Genomic DNA, 25686 nt, shown 5'->3' with positions numbered 1-25686 from the left:
AGTGGTGCTTTGAGTTGTGCAACTTACTCAAGGATGTTATAAAATAGAGAATCTGCCCATTCGTATCTTCAACATATGAACTCAATGAAGCCAAAAAAACAACCCAGCATCGTCTGAGCCGGCACTTCTGATTGGCTACTCTCGTTTCCGCCATGATTGTTGGCTCGAAACATTGAGATCTTAGTGGCGCGGAGTGGGCAGAGTAGGTGTGGCGAAGCTGTGACGTATGGCTTCACGATTTTGTTGTATGGACAGATCCCATATTTTATAACATCCTTGGACTTACTCCACCACAATTTCAAAGGAAGAAAAAGAAGAAACTTTTCCTCTTGAAAACCAAACGGTAAAAAACTAAAACAAATGCTTGAATTATATTGCGATACAAAACAGATTTTTTAAGAATAATTTCATTCTAGTGGTTGGAGGTCACATAGGTATGAATAGATGCTATGATAAAATAAAAACTTATCTTTCTTTAAACAACATTAAATTAAGCCAATAGCCAAAATTAAAAGATGATGTAGAAGATTTTATCATGACGTGTGATGTATGTCAACGCAATAAAACCAGTCAGCAAAAGATTAAAATGAAAATTATAGTAACAAATACTTTCTCCGATGTATTTGAAAAGATTTCACTATGCCAGTAACTTTCGAAAAAACAAAATAAATATCTATTAAGGTTCAAGACCATCTTTCAAAATTCTTGTTAAACATCCCTATTCCGTTGCAAGATGCTAATATGGTGGGTAAAGCATTTGCTGAACCAGTTTCCTTAGCGAATTCTTTAACAGAGTTTCTAAACTATTGTAGATAAAGAAAATCCGTACTATTTGTTACAGGTCGGAACCGAACGGAAGTCTCGAAAAAGGAAGTCACATTGCAAGCACCTTGATTCAATATCTTAGATATTTTGTTTCCGAAATCAAGATGATTGTGATTATTGGATTCCCTTTCCTACATTTTGTTTAATACTACACCACACTGTTCAAAGTGCTATACTCTGTTAGAAATTTCATTTTGTGCTCCAGCAAATATTCCAAGTATTTTGCAAAGAAAAACCTATTGACGCGCAGTACAATTACGATGACCATGTACAGTCATTTAAAAGGAAATTGCAGGAACTACATGAATTGGCAAGAGCAAAACTAGCTGAGAAGAAAGAAAAAGTAAAGAAAATTATGGCAAATCACAAAATGAACACATATTTTAAGTCGGTGATAGTTACTGTTAGATGAATCCGTGAGAAGGCAGATCAAAAAAACCTTGATAGTCAATGGAGAGGACCGTACGAAGCAATCACTGTAAATAATGTAAACTGTACCTTAGAAAAGGGACTACTAGTGACTATTGTACATGCTAATAAGTTAAAATTGTATTATTAATATACGAGGGTGGGGTGAAAAGTTCACGGCCTGACAATGAAAGACCGCGAATTTCAGTTCAAAAATATTTTATTTTTCGACATAAACTCCCTTAACTTCAATACACTTGGTCCAGCATTTCCCCAACATCAATATCCCTTCCCAGAAGTAAGAATCTGTAAGGTTGTGAAAATAGTCATCCACGACCCTCTCAACTTCTTCATTCGATGTGAAGCGCTTCCCAGAAAGATTTTTTTTTTCAAGTTTGGGAACAGATAGAAATCCGATGGTGTCAAATCAGGAGAATATAGGGGACAGCCGAGCATCGTACCCAAATCCCGCAGTTTTTCCATCGCCAACGCACCCTTGTGCACAGGTGCCTTGTCCTGGTGAAAGTTGATTTTCTCCTTCTTCAAGCCAGGCCTCTTCTCGCGAATTTTGGCATTCAGGTGGTCAAGAAAGTTGGGGAAATATTCGCCTGTAATTGTTCTCCCTTTTGCAAGGTAATCAATTAATAGGATCCCTTTCGCATTCCAAAACACACTGGCCATGACTTTTCCGGCCGATACGATCGTCTTTGCTTTCTTCGGCAATGCACCGCCGGCTTCCACCCACTGTTTGGACTGCTGTTTCATTTCTGGCGTGTAGAGGTGAACCCTGTCTCATCTATTGTCACAAATGGTTTCACAAAATCGGTCGGATCCCTTTTGAATCGGTTCAAAGATTGCTGCAAAAATTGTTTTCGCATTTGCTTTTAGTCGGTAGTCAGCAAATGCAGCAACCATCTTGCGCAGAGCTTTCGCATCCCTAGTTCTTTATGCAAGATGTTTTGCACCCGTTCCTCCGATATCCCCACACTTTCAGCTATCTCACTCATCTTCACTCGCCTGTCGTCCAACACAATATCATGCACTTTTTCGATTGTGGTTGCGGTTTTCAGCCTTCCTTCACGTGAGTCATCTTCGAGGGATGTGCAACCACGTTTAAATTCAGCTGCCCACTTTTTAACGGTTGACATGGAAGGAGCAGAGTCTTCGTAAACTTTTGTAAACTTCGAATTAATTTCCGTAGGGGTTAGTCCATTCAAAGCGAAAAATTTGATTACGTCACGATATTCAAGTTTATCCATTTTCACAACTAACACGCAAGACGTCTAACTGCAACAATGCCTGCACATAAACTACTTGAGAGAACAAGTTGACATTTATACGAACAACTGAAAAACGCCCCTAGGCAAGAAAAATAAAATTTTGCTGATTGGAATACAATTTTTGGGTCAGGCCGAGAACTTTTCACCCCGCCCTCGTATATATAGTATACGTGGGAAATTAATATAGTAGTAAAAAGGTTTTATTTTACAGGTTTGGTAAAGATGCTAGGAGGCAACTTCATAATTTTTATGTATTTAGTGGAGTTACGTAGTGGATTGGGGGCTATAATTCAGACTAATGAAGACACTGCAGATGTGTATTATGATTCATGTGACCAGGTGCAAATGTTCGAAAGCGAATGGCAGTTAGTAACCCTCGTTGATATGACAAAATTAGATATACAATCTCTTAATTTACAAGAATACGTAAGGAAAATGAAATGAAATCTTTCAGTTTTACGTCCCACGGTTATGCCGATTAGGCTAAAGGAGACGATGATTATGAGAAATGAATGAAATGGTGGAATGAAGAAAGTGGGAGGAAATGGGAGAACCCCGAGGAAACCCACGCACACGGTGTTTGTCCACCACAAAGTTCATTTGGCAAGGGCTGGGATCAAACCCGGGACCCCAAGCACCAGAGGTGAACGCTCTACCACTGAGCCACCGCGGCCCCTGAGAATACGTAAGGAGGACTCAATCATTGTGTAACCATTTGGTAGTAAGAAAGACAAAAAAAACTGTGTATGTATTTTTTTAAAATCAGCTGTAAAATTAAATGACATATAAACAAAATAAATTATAAATGAGGTCTTTCGTATTACTTTAAATGAGGTGGAAAGAAAATAAGTCTAATAAATACAATTGGTCAAGTGTCCAAAATATTACTAATACCTTGGAGAACAATTGCAAGAACAGGTGGACTTGCTAAGATTAAGTAAAAAGCAAATTTTAATAGTGAAATGTACACTCATGTCCAAAATTATTGTCGCATGTCTATAAATATATTGTTGTAGGAATATAATTTGATAACGAATTTTACGTGTATAATCGGCAAAGACATGCGATTTTTTTGCCAAAGACATGCGAATGTCTCAAATTTCATGTCAAAATAGTAGTAAATAAGAGAAATATAACGAAAATGAAACTTTCTTGTCCATTTAGCAACATTTTGTTTTACTCATTCTAATTTTCGTATTTATAATTGTTTTCCTATGTAATTTATCACAAACATACATTTCCCGATTATGCACATAGTATCAGTATTAAAAGTACCCTGCGAAATAATTATCAAATTATATTCTTACAATAAGACAGTTATAGATATGCGATATTCATTTTGGACATGAGTGTACATTACAAGGCATAAATTCTACATTGCATGTAGTAGAGGAAAACAAAAAGATTTTAACTACAGGTCTTAGGAATCTTAGTAAAGAAATTAACATAAGAGAACAAGGAATAGATGAAGAAATTTTAGATTTAAGCTTAAAGTTAATTCAGAACATAGAAGCTATTTGAGGGGTTTTGCGCCAAAGGTACGAATTAATTTTGCAAGCCATTTTAAACGCACAAAAAGTCGTGTTGCAACCACACATTATAACTCCCTTTCTAATTTTTCAACAATTCAAGGCAAGTGAAAAGGATTTGCACAGGCTTATTACTTTCAATAGGAAACACCATAGGTAATGGTTACCCGTTCTTAAGAATAATGACATTTGATGCATTTATTAATAAAGGAATTTTAGCACATGCGATACGATTACATTTAACGGATTCTTTAAAATACAATATACACAAAAGGTAACACCTTTTCCAACTCATCTGAGAAACTCAACTAGAGAAGCCTTATCTAATGGTTGATATTGTTTTGATATTATTAAACAATATTATTCAAAAATGACTAAAAATGAATTTAATAAATGTATTTTTGTTGCCTGGTTGGTTTCTATGTAAACAAAGTTTTCCTATTCTCCCATCCCATGTAGACAGAATGCGAAATAAAATTAAACTACTTCCCACTCCATTGCAGTTTATTTTAGTATAAGTCATTGTTAAATTTATAATAGAACTTTTGTAATGTTTGTCACATAATCAACATTTTCAAGTATAAATTTATTCAGTTATGTTAATATTCAGTATTTAGTAATTGTATCATTAACAATTCTTCGAAAACTCAAAAGTAATACCATAAAAATTCACTAAATTTTTAATTTGAAATATTTTTCGCTATTTCTGATTTTAAAAATTCAAACGAATGTCAATAAGGAATTAAAAATTTAAATTTTGAATATATGTATGGTTCACTACTTCTAAGGATAAAATTACAAATATCGAATATTTCAATTTTATTTCTTTTATAACCATAAAAACTCGCAATTTACATGACAGAGAAATCTTCCATTTATTTCATTCTCAACTGGGAATAATGACTTTCTAAACTCTGTTCATTGATAATAATATAATGCAAATAAATATCCAATAGTTTAAAAAACTCGCAATTTACATGACAGAGAAATCTTCCATTTATTTCATTCTCAACTGGGAATAATGACTTTCTAAACTCTGTTCATTGATAATAATTTAATGCAAATAAATATCCAATAGTTTAAAAAACTATCTGCATATTGACTTGGACATTCTTACAATTACATTGATATTATTTGTAAGAATACATTTCTTTCGAGATTCCATACTATGAATTCGCTTTTACCTGAGATATTTTTAAATTTAATTTTTATGTTATTTTAAAAATGTCTGGAATATTATATCCTTAACTAAGGTCTTTTAATCCTGATATATCATAAAAAGTGTTTTACTTTTAACTTCCTTTAGCTCACGTTCTGCTTACTCCTGAAGCTTAAGAAGAGTGTTTCAAGATACTTATGTTTAATGAAAGATAATGAAACCTTGTAGTCATTCATATGATTATACGTTACAATATATCTTAGTAAACATTCAGGGTAATATTAAAAATTCGCGCCTCATTCTATATCCCCCCATAAAAAAATTCCGCCAAGTATCAAGTCTCACTTTTGACAATCTATACCCATTTTAGAGGATAAGCATTACCAAGTCCAATTCAGTATATATATATATATATATATATATATATATATATATATATATATATATATATATATATATATATATATATATATATATATATATATATATATAATCATTATCTGGTGCTTGGGGTCCCGGGTTCGATCCCAGCCCCCGCCAAGTGGACTTTGTGGTGGACAAACACCGTGTGCGTGGGTTTTCTCGGGGTTCACCCGTTTCCTCCCACTTTCTTCATTCCACCATTTCATTCATCACTCATCATCACCGTCTCCTTTAGCCTAATCGGCATAACCGTGGGACGTAAAACTCAAAGATTTCATTTCATAGAGTCATTAGGGGTGAAGTCGGTAGTGTGTAAGGTATGACGAACTGACAACATCGTGTTGAGGCGAGTGAAGGAAGAAAGGTTTGTTTTCGAAACAGTTAGTCATGCTGTATGAGCGAGGGTGAGAAGAAGGAAATTGGATCGCAGAACGAGCATACCACGAGACTTCTTTGTGTAGAAGGTGAGTCACTTATGCCGTTTATTCTTGCTATTATAAGTTTCGTTCTGGAGAACCTAAGAGGGCCCACTCACGGTCCACGGTTTGCGCAAACATCATGTTTGTGCAAACATCGTGTTTGCGCAAACACTCGGCCACACACGATACAACTGTTTGCACAAACTTCAGTTCAATTTTGAGTTTAATCGCGTAAGCATGTCCACTGAAGCAGCTTGTTTAGCGATAGTAATTGCTTGTGCTTTGGAAGCGGAAATATCCGCGAAACCAAAAAGAAAGAAGAGGGTGTGGATGAAAGAGTGGTTGATTATGACACATACATTGGCAACATTATTCACAATGTAGATGTAGGCCTGCTATTCCAGCAAACTCAAGAATTTTGACTGTGCATCCTAGAAGTATATATAGCAACTAAATTACTTACATGTTAACTTTTCCAGTGAAAATGCTAAACACTTGTCTTCAACACTACTTTCACTATCATCTATGTCAGTTAATATTTCGTCTTTGTCTGAATCTGACTCTTGTAAATTTATTTTTATGCGTTCCAAAAACTGTAAGCACAAAAATAATTCTTCGAGCTTGACTTCGTAGCACTTGAAAGAAAAAGAAAAAAAGGAAGACAGAAAATAAAACCTGCTGTACTCGGTATGCTTAAAGACATTGTTAATTATAATTTTGGAGAATAAACGAACTACCACGAAAGAAAGCAACGAGACACTGATGAATTCTACACTAGCCCCTTTCTTACCTTCTCCGTTTTCATAACAAGTAGCACCCTTGTTCTTCGTGTAGGTGCCACGAAAGTAATCCATCTGATTCCTAAGCAACTCGATATGCTCTAGTTTGTTTTGGGTTACGATAATTTATGACACCATTCAGACGCCTGATGCTTTTGATTCCCTTATAGAGGAGAAAAAAAGAAAAAAAGAAACAGAAAACATACTGCGTTCCTTCTGTCGAATAAGAAAGGGTCTATCTTGAAGTAAATTTCAAAACAAATTACAAACGTCCCATGCTTTATTCTTACGATGATGGCAAAGATTGCAAAGGTATGTAGCCACGGGGGAAAAGGGGGCTCTGTCTTTCCGAACTATTTCCAGCTCCAAAATGAGGTTCGTCTGGTATATGTTTAATAAACTTATTTAACAGTTAATGCAAATGAAGGACTTTATTATAAAATATGATTTTAAAAAAAAAAAATCAATCATCATCAATACGGTTTCTATACCTAATTGAATCAACTAAAATTAATCATATGCTTTATATTCTCATTTCCCTAACTGGGTGCACTGTGAACTCACTACTATATTATTGCATAATAATATCGGAGTTAATATTTTTTCGTTTTTTCCCCCTCTTTAGTATTTTAACCTACATAAACACAAAGTTAGATAAACAGACTGCTATAAACAGCATTTATTTTCTTATGAATAGCTTATTGATTCATCTTTTACACTCCGGTTTTTAACTTCAGTACTGTCACGATCCGTCTTTTGATAAGGAAGCATTGTGAAAATATAATATGTGCACAGTATGTATGTATGTATGGTAAGTTAAAATGCTTTCATGTTGTGAAAGAGGTAATTTGTTCTGCTTTTAATATGTGAAAAGCTTTCCTCCCCCTGAAAGTAATGTTCTCCTAGAACAACTTGCTGGCTACACCCCTGATTATCCTGTAATAAAAGTTGTAAGTTCTATTTGCAAATCGAAAAAAAAAAAAAATCCACTGGAAATTAGACGCGGGACTCTAACGCTCGTTTCACTAATTGTTTTATATGGAAACCTTTCAAAGAGTATATCATGACAACCAGTTGACATAGAAAGATGTAGTTTTCACGTGTGTGTTCGTAATTCTTTTCTCTACTTCCTAAAGTGAGCAGTTAATGTGCTAGTACAATATTTCTAAGTAGCGCCTGTGATATTGTCAAGATTCGCAGTAGCGCGAGAAGACAGCGTGCAGAACTGCTTGTCGCGAACTGTCAACACCACTCAATGCCAATTGGACGCCGTGTGAAGCCAACACAAGGCCATGTCGTTTCTCATCTGAAATCTGCAATAACTTCTCATATGCCGCATTTTTCAAATTCCTGTTTTTATAATCTTCACTCTTTACCTTCCACAGTTCAGGTAAATTTCGATAAAGGTCAATAAATTCTCGCCAGAATTCTTGATTCCTATTCATTGACGCCATAGCGCAAGAAATAAGCGTCTGTACACTAGGCTTCCTACTCGGAAATAAAGCTCGTGTTTGCACAAACATGCCCATACACGGTCCACGTGTTTGCGCAAACATCATGTTCGTGTAAACAATTTTCGAACGAGTTCGATGTGGAAAATGTTTGCAAAAACGTTTGCGCAAACAGTTCATACATCGCCACACACGGTCAAATTGTTTGCACAAACAGCCATGTTTGCGCAAACCATGGACCGTGAGTGGGCCTCTTAAGGTGTATAATGAGTTGCACGTGTAGTTTTGACTTGCGCATTTTCTCGTGAGGTAAGATAAGGTTTCTGTGTAGAGAGTACATAGTTGTTATCTTGATGCTTTATGAACTAATAGTAATTTGGCAGAGAAACAACGGGGTAACCTATGTGGGGCGAAGTCGGTACTGTTGTCTTTTCCATGCTTGTAAAATGAACATTCAGCATGAAAATAAATACAATGTTTGTTGTAGCTGTGTTTGAACCTAACTTGGCCTTAAGACGCACTCGATAATCAAACACAGTGGCATAATCAGAACAAGGGGTCAGGGAGCAGCAGACCTCTCCTGTATGAATGGTGAAAAATGCATGTTTCAATAAAGTAGTATCCATGTAGAAGATGTAGAAGTTTGGTCGTGATTTCCGACTTTGAAAAGCGTACATTTATTTATTTAATTTATTTATACATATTATGGGGATTCCGGAATCGATAGCCTTAAGCTCTTCACGTGTGAGGGATGATGTCCCTCGGCGATCATACAATCCGGGGAAAGGGAAGGAAGAAAGGAATGGGTGGGGAAGAAAGCGGCCTGGGACCTGTTTGTTAGATACCAACCAGGCATTTGCTTGGTATAAATGAGGAAAACCCAGGAAAAATCTCTCAGGATGGCAGACCTGAAAAAGCTGTTACACCTTTTCGACCGAGTGACCCCACTGGGAATTGAACCTGGGACAGCTCGCACCAAAGGCGTTAGCAACTACGCCACGTGTTTCAGTAATCAAAATAACGCACCGAACCTGGAATATAATAAATATGAAACTTTTACTTGCAATTGTTAACGAGTTACTACTGGACCGTAATTACAACGCAAACCTGTATCATGTTACAGCAGCTTTCCTTAGCAATGGTCAAGCAATGTCTCAACACTGCAATCACGGCGTGGTCATCCGGTCCAATGTGCACATTTGTTCCGTTTGCGTACATTTTAAGATACTATGAGAGCAGGAAAGCTACATAGGACAGGATGTACAATTATGAACAGTAGACTTCAAAACATTTCGGTAAAAGAGTGCCTCCACCGGAGATTGAACCCGGGATTACGCGCACTTCACAAAAGCATGCTAGCCACTCCGTAAAGGGGAGGAAGGCACTCCAATGTCCATGTGACACAAGAGTTGTTTATAATTGATACATTCACGTAGCTTAGGTTAGTAATACTAATGCAGAACTATTCGCCTGTGTGACAATTTTGTATTTTAATTGTCAGATGCCGCGAACGTACAAAAAGAGGACCAACTCTAGAAGACCTATCATGAAATGGAAGCCGGCGACAATGCAAGCAGCAGTGAAGGCAGTACAAGCTGGAGACTCCATTTTCAAAGCAAGTAAGGCTTTTGGTGTTCTCTTCAAGACACTGCGCGGACACGTACACCGAGGTAAGATAGGCACAGTTAACATGGTTATAGGTGGTAAGCCCGTGTTCAGTATAGATCAAGGGAATGCTCTAGCATACCTATTACAAACATTGGCACAGAGAGGATTCCCAGTTACACCAGGTGACGTTCGTAGGGCAGCCTTTCGTTATGCTGAATGGTTGCAAATAGATCACCCGTTTAACAAAGCGCGCCGTGGAGCAGGGTATGACTGGTTCCACAGCTTTATGCGTCGCCACCCAGAGCTTTCCATACGAACACCTGTCGGCATATCGCAAGCTCGGGTTTCTGGTTTAACACGGGAAAGACTGGATGAGAGGCTGGAAAGGGTATTAATTGAACTCAATCTTCAAGATAAGGGTGTAATTGTGTTCAATGTAGATGACACTGGATTGCCTCTGAACAACGAGCCTCCAGACGCAGTCGTCGCTAGAAAAGGGCAAAGTGATGTTGTGTCGCTTACATCCAAGGAAAGGGGGGAAAACGTAACAGTGATTGCGTGCTGCAATGCTACGGGCATGTTTCTCTCACCGTTTGTGATTTTCAAAGGGAAATTATTAAAGAACGAATATCGTGATGGCTTACCACCAGGCTCCCAAGTGCTAATGACGGATTCTGGTTACGTCAACGACGTTGCGTTTCTAGAGTGACTAAAACACTTCGTCAAACACAAGCCACAGGGGCCTTGTTTACTTCTCATGGATGGCCATGCAGCCCACACAAAGTCGTTGGAAGTACTAGCCTTGAACACGAAATCACAGCTCTGTGTCTTCCGAGTCACACGACTCATGCTTTACAACCATTCGACAAAGCTGTCTTTCGCCCTCTTAGTTTATTCTTTAAACAAGCTTGCAACCAGTGGGTATTCTCAAACCCAGGAAGATCACTAACAAAAGTGCAGTTCGGTCAGCTACTGAATCAGGCATGGGGGAAAGCTGCCACAGTGGGAAATGGTGTAGCAGGTTTTACAGCTACTGGCAATTTCCATTGAACAGACTGGCCATTAGTGATGACAAAATTATCGACGTCTCTGTAACGAACGCGTCTCATGAAGAAAGATGGCTAGACAATGAACAACCGACAAGACAGGAATCACAGGTCACGCTTGGAGTGCGGGAGAGTCTGCCTTCTCCTGCAAAGAGAGCTTCACACAAGACAGGGAAAAGAGCCATTCAGGGCACGGAAATACTTACTTCCCCCGATCATATTTCACAGCTGACAGGGCAACGAGGTAAGTTTGCACATAGACCTTCACCTAGGTCTCTTCAGTTGGCGGTGGCAAGTACTCAAGACAATGCGGCACGCACTGCCGATTTTGCTGACAACAGAAACATCTGTGGGTTTTGTGGACGAACATACAGCAACAAGACATGTACCAAATTCTTGGAGTGGATGCAGTGCCAAAGTTGCGACACCTGGTATCACGAATACTGTTTCGGTGCTTTTTATAAAAAACAGTTTGTTTGTGGAAAATGTTAAACTGAATGTTTGTAGTGGAACTTTGTGTACAGACAATGTTGAATTGAAAGTGTGCTTGAAGGTGGAAAATTTCTAGTGATGATGTAGTGAGATATAATGGTTTATGACGAAGTAGTGGTACCTAGTAGAATATATGATTAGTAATAAACATGTACCCAGTTCACCCCATGCACCTACCGACTTCACCCCCACAAACGGGGTGAAGCGGGTAAGTCGCCGACTTTTCTTTTTCTCTCTTTCCTCACTTTATTGTTTCACACTTGCACGTCCATTTCCATTGAGTTTATAGTAAAAGGTTCACTGTATCTAGCATGAGTTTTAATTTTCAAATAACTACCTGCATAAGCACAGTGTAGTGCATTTTATCCTTAATACACCGACTTCACCCCCAATGACTCTATATATAAGTTCTAGACAACATTTATGAATATATATTTGTTGACAATTTAAGAAAGCCAATGTACCTCTCCGAAAAGAAAAGCATCAATATATCCATATCCTGTGTGAGAGAACTGGCTCCTGTATTCAGCCATATAAGCATATAATACATTAAAGAGGATATAATAGGTCAAAACCCTACAAATTTTAAATTTATGGCAACTTCTTTACGCATAGAAGCCAACAAGTTGCGAAAACCAAATTTACAGAAATATATATTTAAATCCTAGAGACCATTTACCAAATTTTGTTGGGCTACTGTACCCCTCCCAAAATTTAAGAGAAGTACATTAATATTCCTTGCTATAAAAAAGATTGGACTCATATGACCAAACGTTGCATTAAAGTTTCATCGAAGAAAATAAATTAGGTCAGTAACCGGCCATATGGTAAGACCATGGTAATATAAATATTTTGGCAATTTTTATCCATGGAATGGATGAGCAGGACCGTCCAAATTTACAAAGTTATATATTTGAATTCTAGAGAATGTTTACCAAACAAGATACATTTCCAGGTCATATTCTACCGTACCATTTTTTTTAAATTTGGCAATTCCCAATTTTAAGGGGTATCCTGTGTTCCCCTCCCAAATATGAATACAAGTGTGTCAATATATTCATGCCCTATGAAAGAGCATGGATTCCTTTACTCAACTATATAACCATATACGTAACTGATAAACCATCAACGAGGATCAAATAGTTTTAAAAATCTTCAAATTTTGATTTTTTGGCAACTTTTTTACCCATGAAAGGGAACGAGATGGACCACCCAAACCTACAAAGATACATACCCTGATCGTATACTACCATATCCAATTTTTAAATTTGGCAATTTCTAAAATTTAAGGACTTATCTCTAAATTTGAGGTGGTGGGCCGAGATGTTTGGATTGCCAAAATTTAGAGAGGGTTTCCTAGGTATCCGTAAGTCATTGACTCAGTTGCGTCAATGCCGGGACGTACTACTTATATACAGTATATATGGGGTGCTAAGTAAGAACTCCCTTTATAAGTTTGTCGCTACGCCGGACGGTCGGGTCAAAATCAACAGTGTCCAATTAAAATCAAAATAATTGGCTACTATGCTCTGTCTACTCAACAATTTCACAGAATTCAACACAGTGTGGTTCGGAGATCACAATACATTCGTTATAATGTTGGTGTTGCCTAATGACATAACACAAAACTAACCAATTTATTTGTTTCTACGGAGATGAAGCTGCTTTATTAAATAGCTATTTCAAACAACTGCTCAAATTACAGTTCTCAACTTTTTTTTTTCTTTTGCTGAAACCTTTCCATTTTAGAGGAGGATGTTGAATTAAGCAGTAGCAAACGCGACTGGAGGTTCCGGGTTTTAACTACCCTTGAGCGATATATGAAAAAATAAACATTTACCGTGTTAAGGTATGTGTAAAATGATATGATATGTGTAAACCTGAAATGATATAAACTTGGGAGTTTGAACCCTGCCCCTCTTGATGAAATTCTACGTACGCTACTGTGGTCAAGTATTAAGGCTCATTAAAGCCAAAGCTCATTTTCATTTTTTTTAATTAATGAACAACTTAAAGACAATGAAGACTACAAAAAATGTTAAAAGCTAAGACTACAAAAAATATTAAAAACTGAGACAGATAATATATAGAAAGCGATAACATGCAACTATCAATTGTTGTCGATAGTATACAGGGTGTCCCAAAGATAATGGCGGAAAAGGAAACCACAGATTCCTGACACCAAAACAAGAAAACTTATATGATATATAGTCTGGCAATGAACAGCCTAGCTCCGAAAATGGGAGAATGGAACTTCACACCTACCTACCCAAATAATGATAGGAGCTAGGAAAGGATTCTGAAATAGATTAGAATCATATCGACTTGGCCTGTCAAACCATGTTACATAACTGCGTCAGAGATTCTCCATACGTCACTTAGAAATTCGCCAAACGTCCGTACGGCAGGGGCAGGGAATGTCTGTAAGATGGAATTCAGAAAGAAGTTGTTATCCATAACACGATTGCACGCATATGTACAATGTGAGTCAAAGGAAAGGCCACTGAATATGGTTGCATAGTTTCCAATGGAATGCGGTATGCCAGATAGAAACTTGCAGAGAGAGGGTAGAAATAAGAACAAGTGTAATTAGTCGTGTAATATAATGAAATAAGAGGTAAAATATATACCGTACTCTACTTATAAGTATTATCTTACACAGAGTAGCACTACAAACTACTAGGATAAACGTTCTAACAATAAAAGTATTTACAGATGTTCAAAGTGCTGTCTTCCCACATCTATGCAACCTGCTAATCATCGCTACAATGAGTTTCGAATACATTCCATCACTACCGGTGCGAACTTCAATGTGGTTTTGAGGTGTCCCCCGACACAAAAATCCAGAGGATTCAAATCTTGTGATCTGAGAGGCCAAGCTAGAGGACCACTGCGGCCTATTCATCATTGGCCGTAGCAACAAGTAAGATACCGTCTGACAGAGACAGCAAAGTGAGCTGGTGCTCTATCATGCATGAACCACATAGTTTTCCTCTGTTGAAGAGAGATATTCTCGAGAAGACACGGCAGGTCATGCTGAAGGAAATGAAGAGATCAGGGCCCATTGATGTTTCTTGGAAGCATGTCCCATTAGGTTCCAATAGATTATCTCCTATTATCCCCAGCCATACGTTAAATCAGAGGCGCTGCTGGTGTCGCAACTCATGCACAGCATGGGGATTTTCAAACGTGTGTATTGCTGAAATTTACAAGACTGATGCGGGAGAACCCTGATTCATCTGTACATAAAATATTCGTCACAAACTGTGGATGCTCTGCAAGCTGGCTTTCTAATCAATTCACAAAACACAACTCTTGGGGCAAAATCCGCTACCGCACTAAGCCTTGTACGTTGAAGGTGATATGGATATAACAAATTAGGATGTAAGATACACCATACACTACTCTTAGATACGGCATATTCCTGTAGCGCTATTCACCTAGTTAAACTTCCCGGTGACGCTTCTACGCGTTGTAGCACACTTTCCTCTACGCCGGGTGTTATGAACGTTCAGCCTACTTGTTCCTTCTCCAAATCCAAAGTTTCCAAGTTCCACAGGCGTTGATGAATCCTTATGAAGGTCCTTTTCTCTGGATGTCTTAAGTCCTGCTTCCAGTGCATTTCCATTTGCTTTTCCATAAAAGAAATGCATGTCTGCAAATTTTTTGTTACTATAATGCTGCGGTATTTTCCCCGAAAACACAGAATAGTCAATTACTACAACAGGTTATCTCGACGTCCAGCACTCTACGAAGTAATGTGTTCTAACTCATCTTTTGTGGCAGCAAACTCAAAGTTGGAACAGACACCCCAACTACCTACCGCTGACAAATCACTGACTAGATAAAAGATTATCTCTTGGAGGGTAAGGAGGGTAGTGCCATTTACATTTTTATACTGCACGTTCGATGAAGCAAACTTGGGAGAGGCAACGCTACTGGTAGGTGGACCACCGGTATCGATAGGCCAGTATCCAATATGTACGTGTTACGAAAGAATAAGAAGAGTTTTATTAAGTACGTCATCAATTCGTATTTTGTTGTATCTGTTAGGTATTGTCTTTTTTTTTCTTTCTTCCCTGTGGCCCCGCGTGACATAGTCGCTAACGCTCTCACTTTCCATGCGAGCGGTACCGGGTTCGATTCCCGGTGGGGTCACTCGGTCGAAAAAGTGTAACACGCTTTTTCAGGCCAGTCACCCTGAATGAGGTTCTCCTGAGTTTTCTTCATTCACACCAGGAAAATGCCGGGGTGGTACCTAACTTATATGTCCCAGGCCGCTTCCTTCCTTCCCCAACCCCTTCTTCCTTCCCTTTCCCCGGATTGCGTGCTCGCCGAGGGACGTCATCCCTCAAATTGTGAAGGGCTAAATGGCCTTAGATGCCGAAAGCCCAGAAATCTAAATCCTAAATCCTAAGCCCCTTCTTTTTTCCCTTCCTATTGTCGTTTTTTCCAGGGGCGTCATTTAGGGGGACAGGGAGGGGCATTTGCCCCCCTGAGTTTGACATTTATGTAGATTTTATCAATAGAATAGTACTATATCAGTGAAAATCGCTAAATTTTACATATATCAAGGGGTCTTGCCCCCCCAAGCCAAATCTGAAATGACGCTACTGGTTCTTTCTTCCCTTATTTTTGTCTTCCTTTCTTCCTTTTGTCTCTTTCTTTCTTTCCTGTCTTTCCTTTTCTTTCTTTTTTCTAATTTGTCTTTCACTCTTTCTGTTTCTTAATTTCTCACTCCCATTGCGAGGTGATTAAACAAATGTGTCATGGCATTTTTGGCTCTGCCGGCACCTCTTGGCTCTTCCTGATTCAACTTTATTTTAACTGATTCCTGATTCTTATATAGTAACTTCCTGATTCCTGGTGAAACTTTATTTTTGTAACTGGAATGAAAGTATCTGTTCTTTACTAATTTGGGGTCGCTGAATTCAATTTTTGTAATTAGAAATTTTCTATCACGTCACATTACTGAGTTACAGAATATGGCCAGTTTCCATATCCCATATAGGCTCACTATATACAGCGCATCATGTATTGGGATAGTAAAGTAGTAAAGCATTCTTTTCTGCACCAAAACTGCAAAGACACACTAGAGAAATTAGTTTTACAACGCACTTACTTGTTACTGCTGGAAATAAACGCCTGATGATCTTCTTTTGTGTGATTTAGTATCGGATTCCCTGCACAAAAACCAACAGTAGTCGCCCATCATTGAAGCATCCCATCTGCCTTGGCACCGGCGTTCCATTTGGGAAATTTCTTAGTGGAATCGCTCTCCATGTTCATCACTCACGTCACACAAGTTTGAAGGGGAAAAGTCCAAGTGAGAATTAAGGAAATGTAGCTTCAATGACATGCGACAGCCTAGAACTTGATAGGTTGCTATCAAATCATCGACCAACCGCACATAGTGAGGACTCCTGTATTTCCCTAGGAAACCGTCACATAACGCAGCAAATGCATTCCATGAAGCGACTTCAAAATGGTTCATTTTATTATCAAAACCTGGGTCATGAAGTAATTTCCTTATCTGAGGGCCAGAAAAATCCCTGCTGCAACCTTTGCTTTACTTAAGTTGGGAAATTTTTCCCTTAAGTACTTGAAAGTTACGCTCCCCTTGTCCAGAGCCTTCACAAATGTACTCATTAAATATTCTATTCACAACACGCTGTCCAATACAACTACCGTCATTTCCCATAACTATGGTCCAAATTTTGCATATATTTGGCCATATCTTTTCTAATATTTGCCGCAGAAGTGCATAATTTTGGCTTTGGGTAGTCTATACCTTCCGCTAATAAAATAATTTACTGTCGTTAAACTAAGCACTTTACGTTCACATTTATGAAAGAAAATATGGTGGTACATAGTTATGTTCTGAGTTGCCCAACAATGGTCCATGAATAGATTGTGGTGTGGAAGGCAATGTTGGGAGTCAATTTACATGAAAATGAAAATCTACAGAATAGAAAATTTATTAAAAAGAAAATAAAAGTATTAAAGTACAAAGTTTTTAATAAAACGGCACTGTAAATTATCAAATAGTACCATTTATAATATCAGTGATATTTTAACATTAACACTACGGTACTACACTAAAGAAAGCACCAGTACCATTACAGGTTAAAACTAATTCAATTCAAAGTACTGTGCCATACCTCTGTCAAGTTCTTTCACTTTGAAAAGTCCTCGGGAAAAGGAAATTTGCTGAGGTGGAATAATGTTAATGATTATATCACTTAGTGGATAATATAACCTATCTTCTTGTTGTGGCCATATCCAGTACGAGCCAGCTTTTTCCATACAAGAAACAACAGCCCCTGTCTCCCTTGTTTCCTTTACAATGCCTGGCCATAGCCTACTGTCATAAGACACAATAACATACACACCCTCTTGCAAGTCAACGCTATTGCAACTGGAGTTTTCATGGCTAAAGATGTTGGTAGAGAAATCGTCTTCGTCTTCATGTAACATAGAGACATTTATATCTGTATCTGAATCTGAAAGAGTTAAACGTGAGAGTTCCGGCTCGTCATCTTCACTGTCTGAAGATTCAAATTCTTTTGAAACTCGTCTGCGCTTCACTTTCATCTTACTTTTAGAAAGCTTCCATTTTGGTGCTTGAGATCCACTTGTGGAAGGCTGTTCTGCTGCAACATTTCCAAACCTTGAAACTCTTCTATTGAAATGCTTCTACCAGGTTCAACATGTAGTTGTCTCTTCCGGGTAGTACCGGTACATTTTTTGAACGCTAACGCATTGGTATCATCAGTATTAGCACTGGTACTGGTGTCGTTTCCATAACGCATTTTCTCTAAATGTTTTAAGAAAACAGTTGATACAAGAGAGGAAGTTTTGTTCCTTTCAGGATCAGATGATGGCAATCTATCTAACACTTCGTTCCTGTTCAGTGGATATATTCCAGTTTTGCGAAACCCAGACTGTAGGTTAACTGCTCCTCGATCATGAAGCGTTTCCATCAGCTTACGCAAGAGGTTCGGAAAAATAGCTTTTGGAAGGGTTCCTTGTTTCCGTCCTTCACCAGTAAAATAAGCAATCAATTGCTTCTTGGCATTTAATAATTTAGTAATTTTCAATAAAACTGATAGACCGGAACCCAGGGCCCCAGCCTGGATCCACCACTGCCTATAGTCAATGAAATAGACCTAGGGTTGAACCAAGAAATAAAGGTGCAAACCAAATGGGATACATCTATGGTCCACATTGTAATAACACGCTACCACATTTCACAGACTAGAATTCCCAACTATGGTCCACGAAAATTGTGGTACATTGTTGGGATTCAAGTTGAAGACTTTTGTTTACTAGCCTACTACACAGAAACAATATAATTTCCTTCAGTAGTTTATATCTAGTTTTACTGTAGACATAAGATTGTTCTTAAAATAACAACTTTCATGCGTATCATACTTATCAATTTTATCCACCGAAGCTTAGTTTTCACACTTTTGTGCACGAGGCAGTTATTGTTATTTTCATCACATCACGTCTCCCGCGCAAATAAAACCCGCGCGTTCAAACCAACTATGTTGCCCTATTGCACCATCTATTGGATGTTCTTTCCGATGCCTAGCTTAACTCCCGGCAGGAAACCGTACTAGCTATTGCTAATGACGTCATGAGAGTTGTCTTGGACCATAGTTGGATGCCTGGACTATATTTATGGGAAATGACGGTACGTAAAGCGGATGAACTGCAACAACTATACTTCCACCACGATAAAATACAAATAACACAACAATCATGAGAAACTCCCACCGGTTTATTTATCACGGGTAAAGATCTAGCCGACTGATATACGCCACGGGCGGTATTCAGAGAGAATTCGTTAATGAATGGTTAGTCACAGACTAGTTAGCGACATACTAACTCTTTACTAAGGAAGGTACACTTTTTAGTATTCATAGTGTAGTTTGAATACAACTAAAAAGTTGATTTGGGTATGATTAACTAATATAACCTCAATATATCGGGTGAGAAAAATAGATGTGGCAACTACGGAAAAGTAGATGTGCGCATGCGTAATCTGTAAATATGAAAATGCATGAAATCCGAAATCCGAAATGTTGTGTCACACAAGCTAAACTGTGGCTAAAATCTCTAGATTAATTAATCACATGTGATTAACTTCGTCAACTACTACGTCGTAATCAGAGACTCTGAATACACTTTTGATAAGTATCCGTTAGTCAAACCCGTAGTAGGGCATTAATCAGACGTCAAAACGACTCTGCATAAGGCCTCACATGTTTTTCTTTTTCTTTAGTTCAGCAATGTTTCCAGCAATAGGCCTATAAATAAAATGTTTTTTCGGTCGCAACGCAGCACGGGAAGTGACGTTACGCGTAACTCGAAAATGGTACGTGCTGGAAAATTTTGCGTTACGAATTTGGATTCAGCGCATCGGAATTTGTAAAGAACACATATTGGCACCGCAGTTACAAAGTGGCTGTCACATAGTGTTATCTCTGTGAGTATACCACAGCCCCTGAGCAGTGTGCGAATTGCCAGGGGAATGAGAGGGGAAATCCCTTTGTAGAACTGGATGCTTTCCATAAGTTTTTAAGTTTCCTTATGTTAATTTTCTCGGTGTACTCTTCATCCCCTCTAAAATATCCTTTAATTCCCACACTATCCGTATAGCTACATTGTCACTTTACAAGACTCTTGTATCTGTCATTAAAAAATCTTGCAACCCGATCTTTCTATTTACTTTCTGAAAGCAAGAAAAATATCTCCACCCATTTAGCACTGCACGCTAGTGGGCAAATAGTGAATATCCTAATTAAAAATGTGTATTTTGGCGCGCTTCCCCTCCCCCTCCAGAAGAATCCGTCGTTTCGGAAGCTGCAAAACTGGTTCTTCCTTTATGTCAGCGGGAGGACAATAGCAGATAGCAAGCAAGACGACCCAGATAGGTACACATGGTTTGACACTTTGCAAGTTGAAAAAAAATGTATGTCCGTTTCAAGACTATGTTTACATGGAGAAATATTATAAGGTTGCAAGATTTTTTTAAATGACAGCTACAAGATTCTTGTAAAGTAGCAACCTGGCTTTAGGTTAGTATAACCATGCAAGATGCACTTTGCATTGACCATCATTTTGTCGTAATCTATGGATCACAACCATGGGCGCCCGAAGAAAATTTTCTAAGTGGGGCTCAAATCTCTGGTTGCTATATACGTTTGGTATTTTAATTTGTATTAAGAAAATTTTAAGAAATTTAATATATTGTCGTGCGCTATCGGGGGAGATCAGGCCCCACAATGTCCTCCCCTCAGGGCGCCCATGACCACAACTTCGTACTGTATTTTGTCCATCTTTACTACACCGTTGCATTACTCGTGCCGGAGAGACATTCCGGGAATTCCCAGATGATGTATAGGGAATCCTTTGCACGCTTATGTCAAACATTTGAACATGCATTTAACAGATCAAGCCGATATGATTTTTATGTATTTCTATTCCGCCTTTCTAGCCCCTAACATTATCCCGATAAGCAGGTGTGAAGTTTCTTCCCCCACATTCGAAGCTGTCTAGCTCCGCCCGTGTCCACTTCTGGACTATATGTCATACAACCTTTTTTTCTTGTTTTGGTGCCAGGAATCTGTGGTTTCCTTTTTCGCCATTACTTTTGGAACACCCTCTATGTAATTTGTTTATTACTGAAATGGCTGCTTCGCGAAGGGTATCTTCTCGTTTCGCCATTTGAACAAGAGGTCCACATCTGACAAAGCCCTCAAGAATTTAAAATTAATTTAAACCTGATAGTGGTTTTGTGACATATTGTCATTCAATAACATCTGAACACCATTGCACGAATGCTAAAATTTAAAAAAAATAAATAAATAAATAAAACAATCAATCAGTGTTGTGGGAAGTGGGAAATTATTTGACTTATAGAAGTAGAGGATCCAGGAGCATCATTTAGGTAGGGCGTTGGGGAGTTTGAGTAAAACATTAAAAAATATATATACCAATAAAATGTGAAATGTTTATGTTGGTTGACAATCTTGGCCCTCCTTTCCCTGGCAAAATTTGAAATGACGCTATTGAGCAGATCTCTAATAGTTGTGATGGAACTCGCGATGTACTGATCATGTGCCTCTCAGCTTGAAACCTTTGACTGGCCAATTAATCAAGTATTTTTTTTTTAGTTTTACCTCAAATCCAATAACAAGGCAAACTTAAATTTCTTTTGGGAGGGGGAGCAAAAAAAGAAAAAAAAAGAAAAGAAAAACAGAGAAATATAGAGACAGTTATTATTTCCTGAATACCGAAAATGATAGTTTTATATTGACACAAACACTGTGTGCGTGGATTTTCTTGGGGTTTTCCCGTTTCCTACCACTTTCTCCATTTCACCACTTCATTCATTTTGATCATTACCAACTACTTTAGCTTACACGGCATAACCGTGGGACGGAAAAATCGAAAGAATTCATTTTATTTGTTATTAGCTGACCTGCATTACAATATATGTTATGGGGAGCAATAATTGCCATCCGGGGTCACTCCTACCGTTTGTCCCCCCTCTGGCGTTGTCACTGCTCAGATCTTGAACAGTAACACACACACAAAAAAGAATGAATGTTTTGTGCATATATCTTCATTAGGAAAAACACGTCACATTTTTTTTAAATTGGATATTATGGAACAGCATGTCCTCATTTCAGCTACCTTGTGCACCCGTCCCTTCTTATCCCGACCCCCTATGGTTCACGTAACAAGTTTTTCATAGTAGGGAGAGGGAAAAGGGGAGCAGCGAACGCATTGATCGGCAGCAGACACGACAAAACCAGAATTCTAAAAAAGCATCGTGCGAGCACATAATCTGCGCATGTCGTAGTTGTTAAAAGCCATATCACTGTAGGCGCTTCCGACGAACGGCCTTGCATATTGCTCCTCGCGCGCGCTAGTTCCAGTTGAGACAGTAGAGCGTCGAGTATTACGTTGATAGCGAACGTGATAATTAACCGCGTTTTTAAAGAGAACTATTGAATTAGTGAACATCTACGTGATTTTTCATTATTCAGTGTATAGTATTGGCGTGCAACATTAAATAATATATAACTCTTTAGAAGGTTAACGTGATTGTAGAAAGAAGTGAGTGAAGAAAATATAGTAAATTAAAAATCAGTGAAATTTTTACAATTAGAGCGAGAACTAAAAATAGTTGGTGGGTGTGCCGGTTTATTGGAAGCTTCTGTCTGTGCATCGTTTACTATTCTGTCTTTCGGTAGAACACGCATTCACGGAAGCGACACACCTTCACGTGGATTCTACGATAGTGTTGTGGACATCACTCTCAACTCTCCAGTTCCTAATTCTCTTTCTTTCCTGGAAGAATACACACCTTTCGTGAGAGAACTAGCAAGCAAACGAGCAGTAAGTACTTTAGTAATTTTTATTAGTTTACATGTATAATTATGAGTTTATCTGTTTTCCGTAATTTGTTAGATTTGGACTATATATATATATATATATATATATATATATATATATATATATATATATATATATAGAGAGAGAGAGAGAGAGAGTTTTATTATCTGAAATATAATAATGCATTTCAATAAGGAAACTGGTTTGGTAGGTTCATAAATAATTAGATTGAACATAGTAATAACGTGTTTATTTCATGATGTTCGGTGCTAGTGTGCAATTATTGTCTGAGATATGATTTTAATCTCGTCAGACAGAAAAATACTTAAATCTTCCGGAACTTGACAAGTTGTCTACCTTGGAAGGTCACAGGGTACGGTTACTGTAAGCTTCTTGCTGAAAATGTAAAGCGTAAGTAAGAGGGTTAGGCTAAAGAAAATATTCTGTGAGCTTTTTGAGTTCGAAGTACACGCTTGACTATAGTTTCACCGGCCACTTGAAGCGAATCTTTAGATTCTGCATATGAATTGACAGACAGTTTTCATTGTCATTTCACTGCTATTTGCATGCGTTTATAGGAGCACATCGAACCAGCAGTTCGTGTCTATTTAGTAAGATTGCGTTATTAATAGTAATTCGTTCTGGTTCCATATAGCCATACCGGGCGTACACGAGAGCACTGTCTCCAGTCAGTGTTCGAAGTGAAAAAAATAAAGAACAAAAAAAAAAAAAAAAAAAAAAAGCAGAGGTGGTATGTTTTCTTACGATTTTGACTCGACATACCGGCAATCTAAATAGTGAAATACAGTGAGGGAATGTTGCCTAAAAGATAGCATTTCTATTTGCATAATGATGAAAACCACTGGAGAGCTTCTCTTTAACTAACGGGTGGTAGAGAGACTTTGATCCCTCATCAACAACTTTCTGAAAAAAAAAAAAAATAAATAAATAAAAATATCCCCTTATGTTGTACTATAGAGAATTATACACAAAAATGCTCAAAAATCTAGTTTTTATATTAACGATTTCCTGCGGGAAAGTTCCCGGACTCCCACTCGATTGAGGGGTATTCCAAACCCCGGAAGAATCGCCCCAACAACAGACAATCCCTAGATCCGCTCATGCTCAAAACACGACATTTATATGAATTAAGACAAGAAGACACAAACATACGAAAGAAACTATTCAATGTAACATATCAAAATATAAACTAGATGAACTTCTTTGAAGACACCTCAATTTAAAAACAAAAGGTAGGAAAAACCTAACAAAAATCTCGATGTAACTTAAAAATTATTTCTACATAAGAAATAAAATATTTTTATGTGCAAAGCTATTCGTGAATTACTGTGTATAAAAGCAATTAGCCCCAGAAGCGACAGTCCTATTAGCGATAGGAACTGTTATCTGTCCTATGAGCGACCGATTCATTTATATTGAGATGATGAAAGATTATATGATTCCCTCTCGTAAAATATATTTGCCTCTGGCGTTATTAGCTACCGAACAACCTTGCTATGAAATATGTACATACCAGTGATACTGTTTGTCAAATATATTTTTCCTTTACTGTGAGTGCAAATAAACCTAATTTTAATTTTGAGTTAGATTTGACATGAAATATATCAAATACCTTAACGAGACAACAGGAATATTTCCATGAAAAGTATATTCCTATGCAATTATTGAAAATCCAGTTGTAATATCCCCTTTCTTCAAAAGCTCTGTTTTCTGTACTTGAGTTGAATTTCAGTTTAGCGTCCCGTTCAGCAGCGAGGCTATGTGAGACGTGGACCTACTGATTAACGTGGAATCCGAACCACATGAGCTCCCGCCGGGAATCGAACCCGGGTCTCCCGCTGTTTTCTGTACTTAATTTGATTCAAATCTAATTAGTCACTAAGCACAGTGATATATTTTATTTTGGAAAACTTAAACGTGTAACAGTGAATAAAATGAAAAAAAAATGTCAATGAGACAGCTTTTGAGATCCCTTACATTTAATTGGCTATTCTCAACCAATCCCACCAATTACAATGTAGTTCACTCTAAACAATCTCTTTAAACTACCTTCCCCCTATTGTAAGCAGGGGCGGATCCAGGGGGAAGGGCGATCGCCCCTCCAGAAGAGGAATCTTTCTTATTTTATATATATAAATAAAACCCATCCCAAAGTTTGGAACCCTTAAAAGTAGCAGTATGACAACCTACCGTACCCCCCAGAAGTCGGTCCTGGATCCGCCCCTGATTGTAAGCTACTAAAACGTAAACTAATTGCTTAATTTGCCTTCCTCCCTTGTTTTGACTTGGGTGGACTTTGTGGTGGACAAACACCGTGTGCGTGGGTTTTCTCGGGGTTCTCCCGTTTCCTCCCACTTTCTTCATTCCACCATTTCATTCATTTCTCATAATCACCGTCTCCTTCAGCCTAACCGGCATAACCGTGGGACGTAAAACTCAAAGTTTTCATTTCATTTTCTAAAATATAGCTGTATTGATTTATTGGTATATATTTACCTTCACTTTGTTTGAGAGAAAATTATTACAAGAACTAAAAAGTGTTTCTCTAGTAAATACGTTTTCATAGTTTAGCTATTTACGTTACTAAACAAATTTGGTTTTTTAAATACATAAAATGGCGCCCGTATATATATAGGGTGTAACTTAATTAATATAGCAAACGTCGTTAGGTGATTCCTGACACCGAAATAAAACAAAAACTATACAACAACCTGGGTGTAACACCCGAAAATTTATCGGAAAAATGTATAAACCGCCATAACTCATGAACAAAACGTCGGATTGAAGTCGGGCAAAAGAATGTCCGTTGTTTTTAGTCGTAGATTCGATTAGTG

The 25686-nt window shown here is 37.9% G+C and overlaps 2 protein-coding genes across 2 annotated transcripts; one reads left to right on the top strand and one right to left on the bottom strand.

Moving 5' to 3' along the window:
* Window positions 1–2117: 2117 nt before the first annotated feature.
* Window positions 2118–2492, bottom strand: LOC145676660 (protein GVQW3-like). The gene has a single exon (XM_081747504.1). The coding sequence runs from the start codon at window positions 2490–2492 to the stop codon at window positions 2118–2120; it is 375 nt and encodes a 124-aa protein (XP_081603630.1).
* A 243-nt stretch (window positions 2493–2735) lies between these two features.
* LOC145676659 (uncharacterized) lies at window positions 2736–10590 on the top strand. The gene is made up of 2 exons (XM_081747503.1): window positions 2736–2939; window positions 9775–10590. Exons 1-2 carry the CDS (start codon window positions 2736–2738, stop codon window positions 10588–10590), a joined length of 1020 nt encoding a protein of 339 aa, XP_081603629.1.
* The last annotated feature ends 15096 nt before the right edge of the window (window positions 10591–25686 follow it).

This window comes from Thermobia domestica, unplaced genomic scaffold, assembly GCF_964235325.1.
Source record: "Thermobia domestica unplaced genomic scaffold, izTheDome1.hap1.1 HAP1_SCAFFOLD_274, whole genome shotgun sequence".
Lineage (NCBI taxonomy): Eukaryota > Metazoa > Arthropoda > Insecta > Zygentoma > Lepismatidae > Thermobia > Thermobia domestica.
The sequence above is the reverse complement of the archived record's forward strand: the minus strand, read 5'-3'. Positions and strand labels throughout refer to the sequence as shown.

Bases quoted from the DNA above. Each gene is read 5' to 3' on its own strand.
- LOC145676660 (XM_081747504.1), bottom strand. From the start codon at position 2,492: ATGGATAAACTTGAATATCGTGACGTAATCAAATTTTTCGCTTTGAAT.
- LOC145676659 (XM_081747503.1), top strand. From the start codon at position 2,736: ATGCTAGGAGGCAACTTCATAATTTTTATGTATTTAGTGGAGTTACGT. The intron at 2,940-9,774 runs GTAAGGAAAATG...TTTAATTGTCAG, and splicing joins CTCTTAATTTACAAGAATAC to ATGCCGCGAACGTACAAAAA.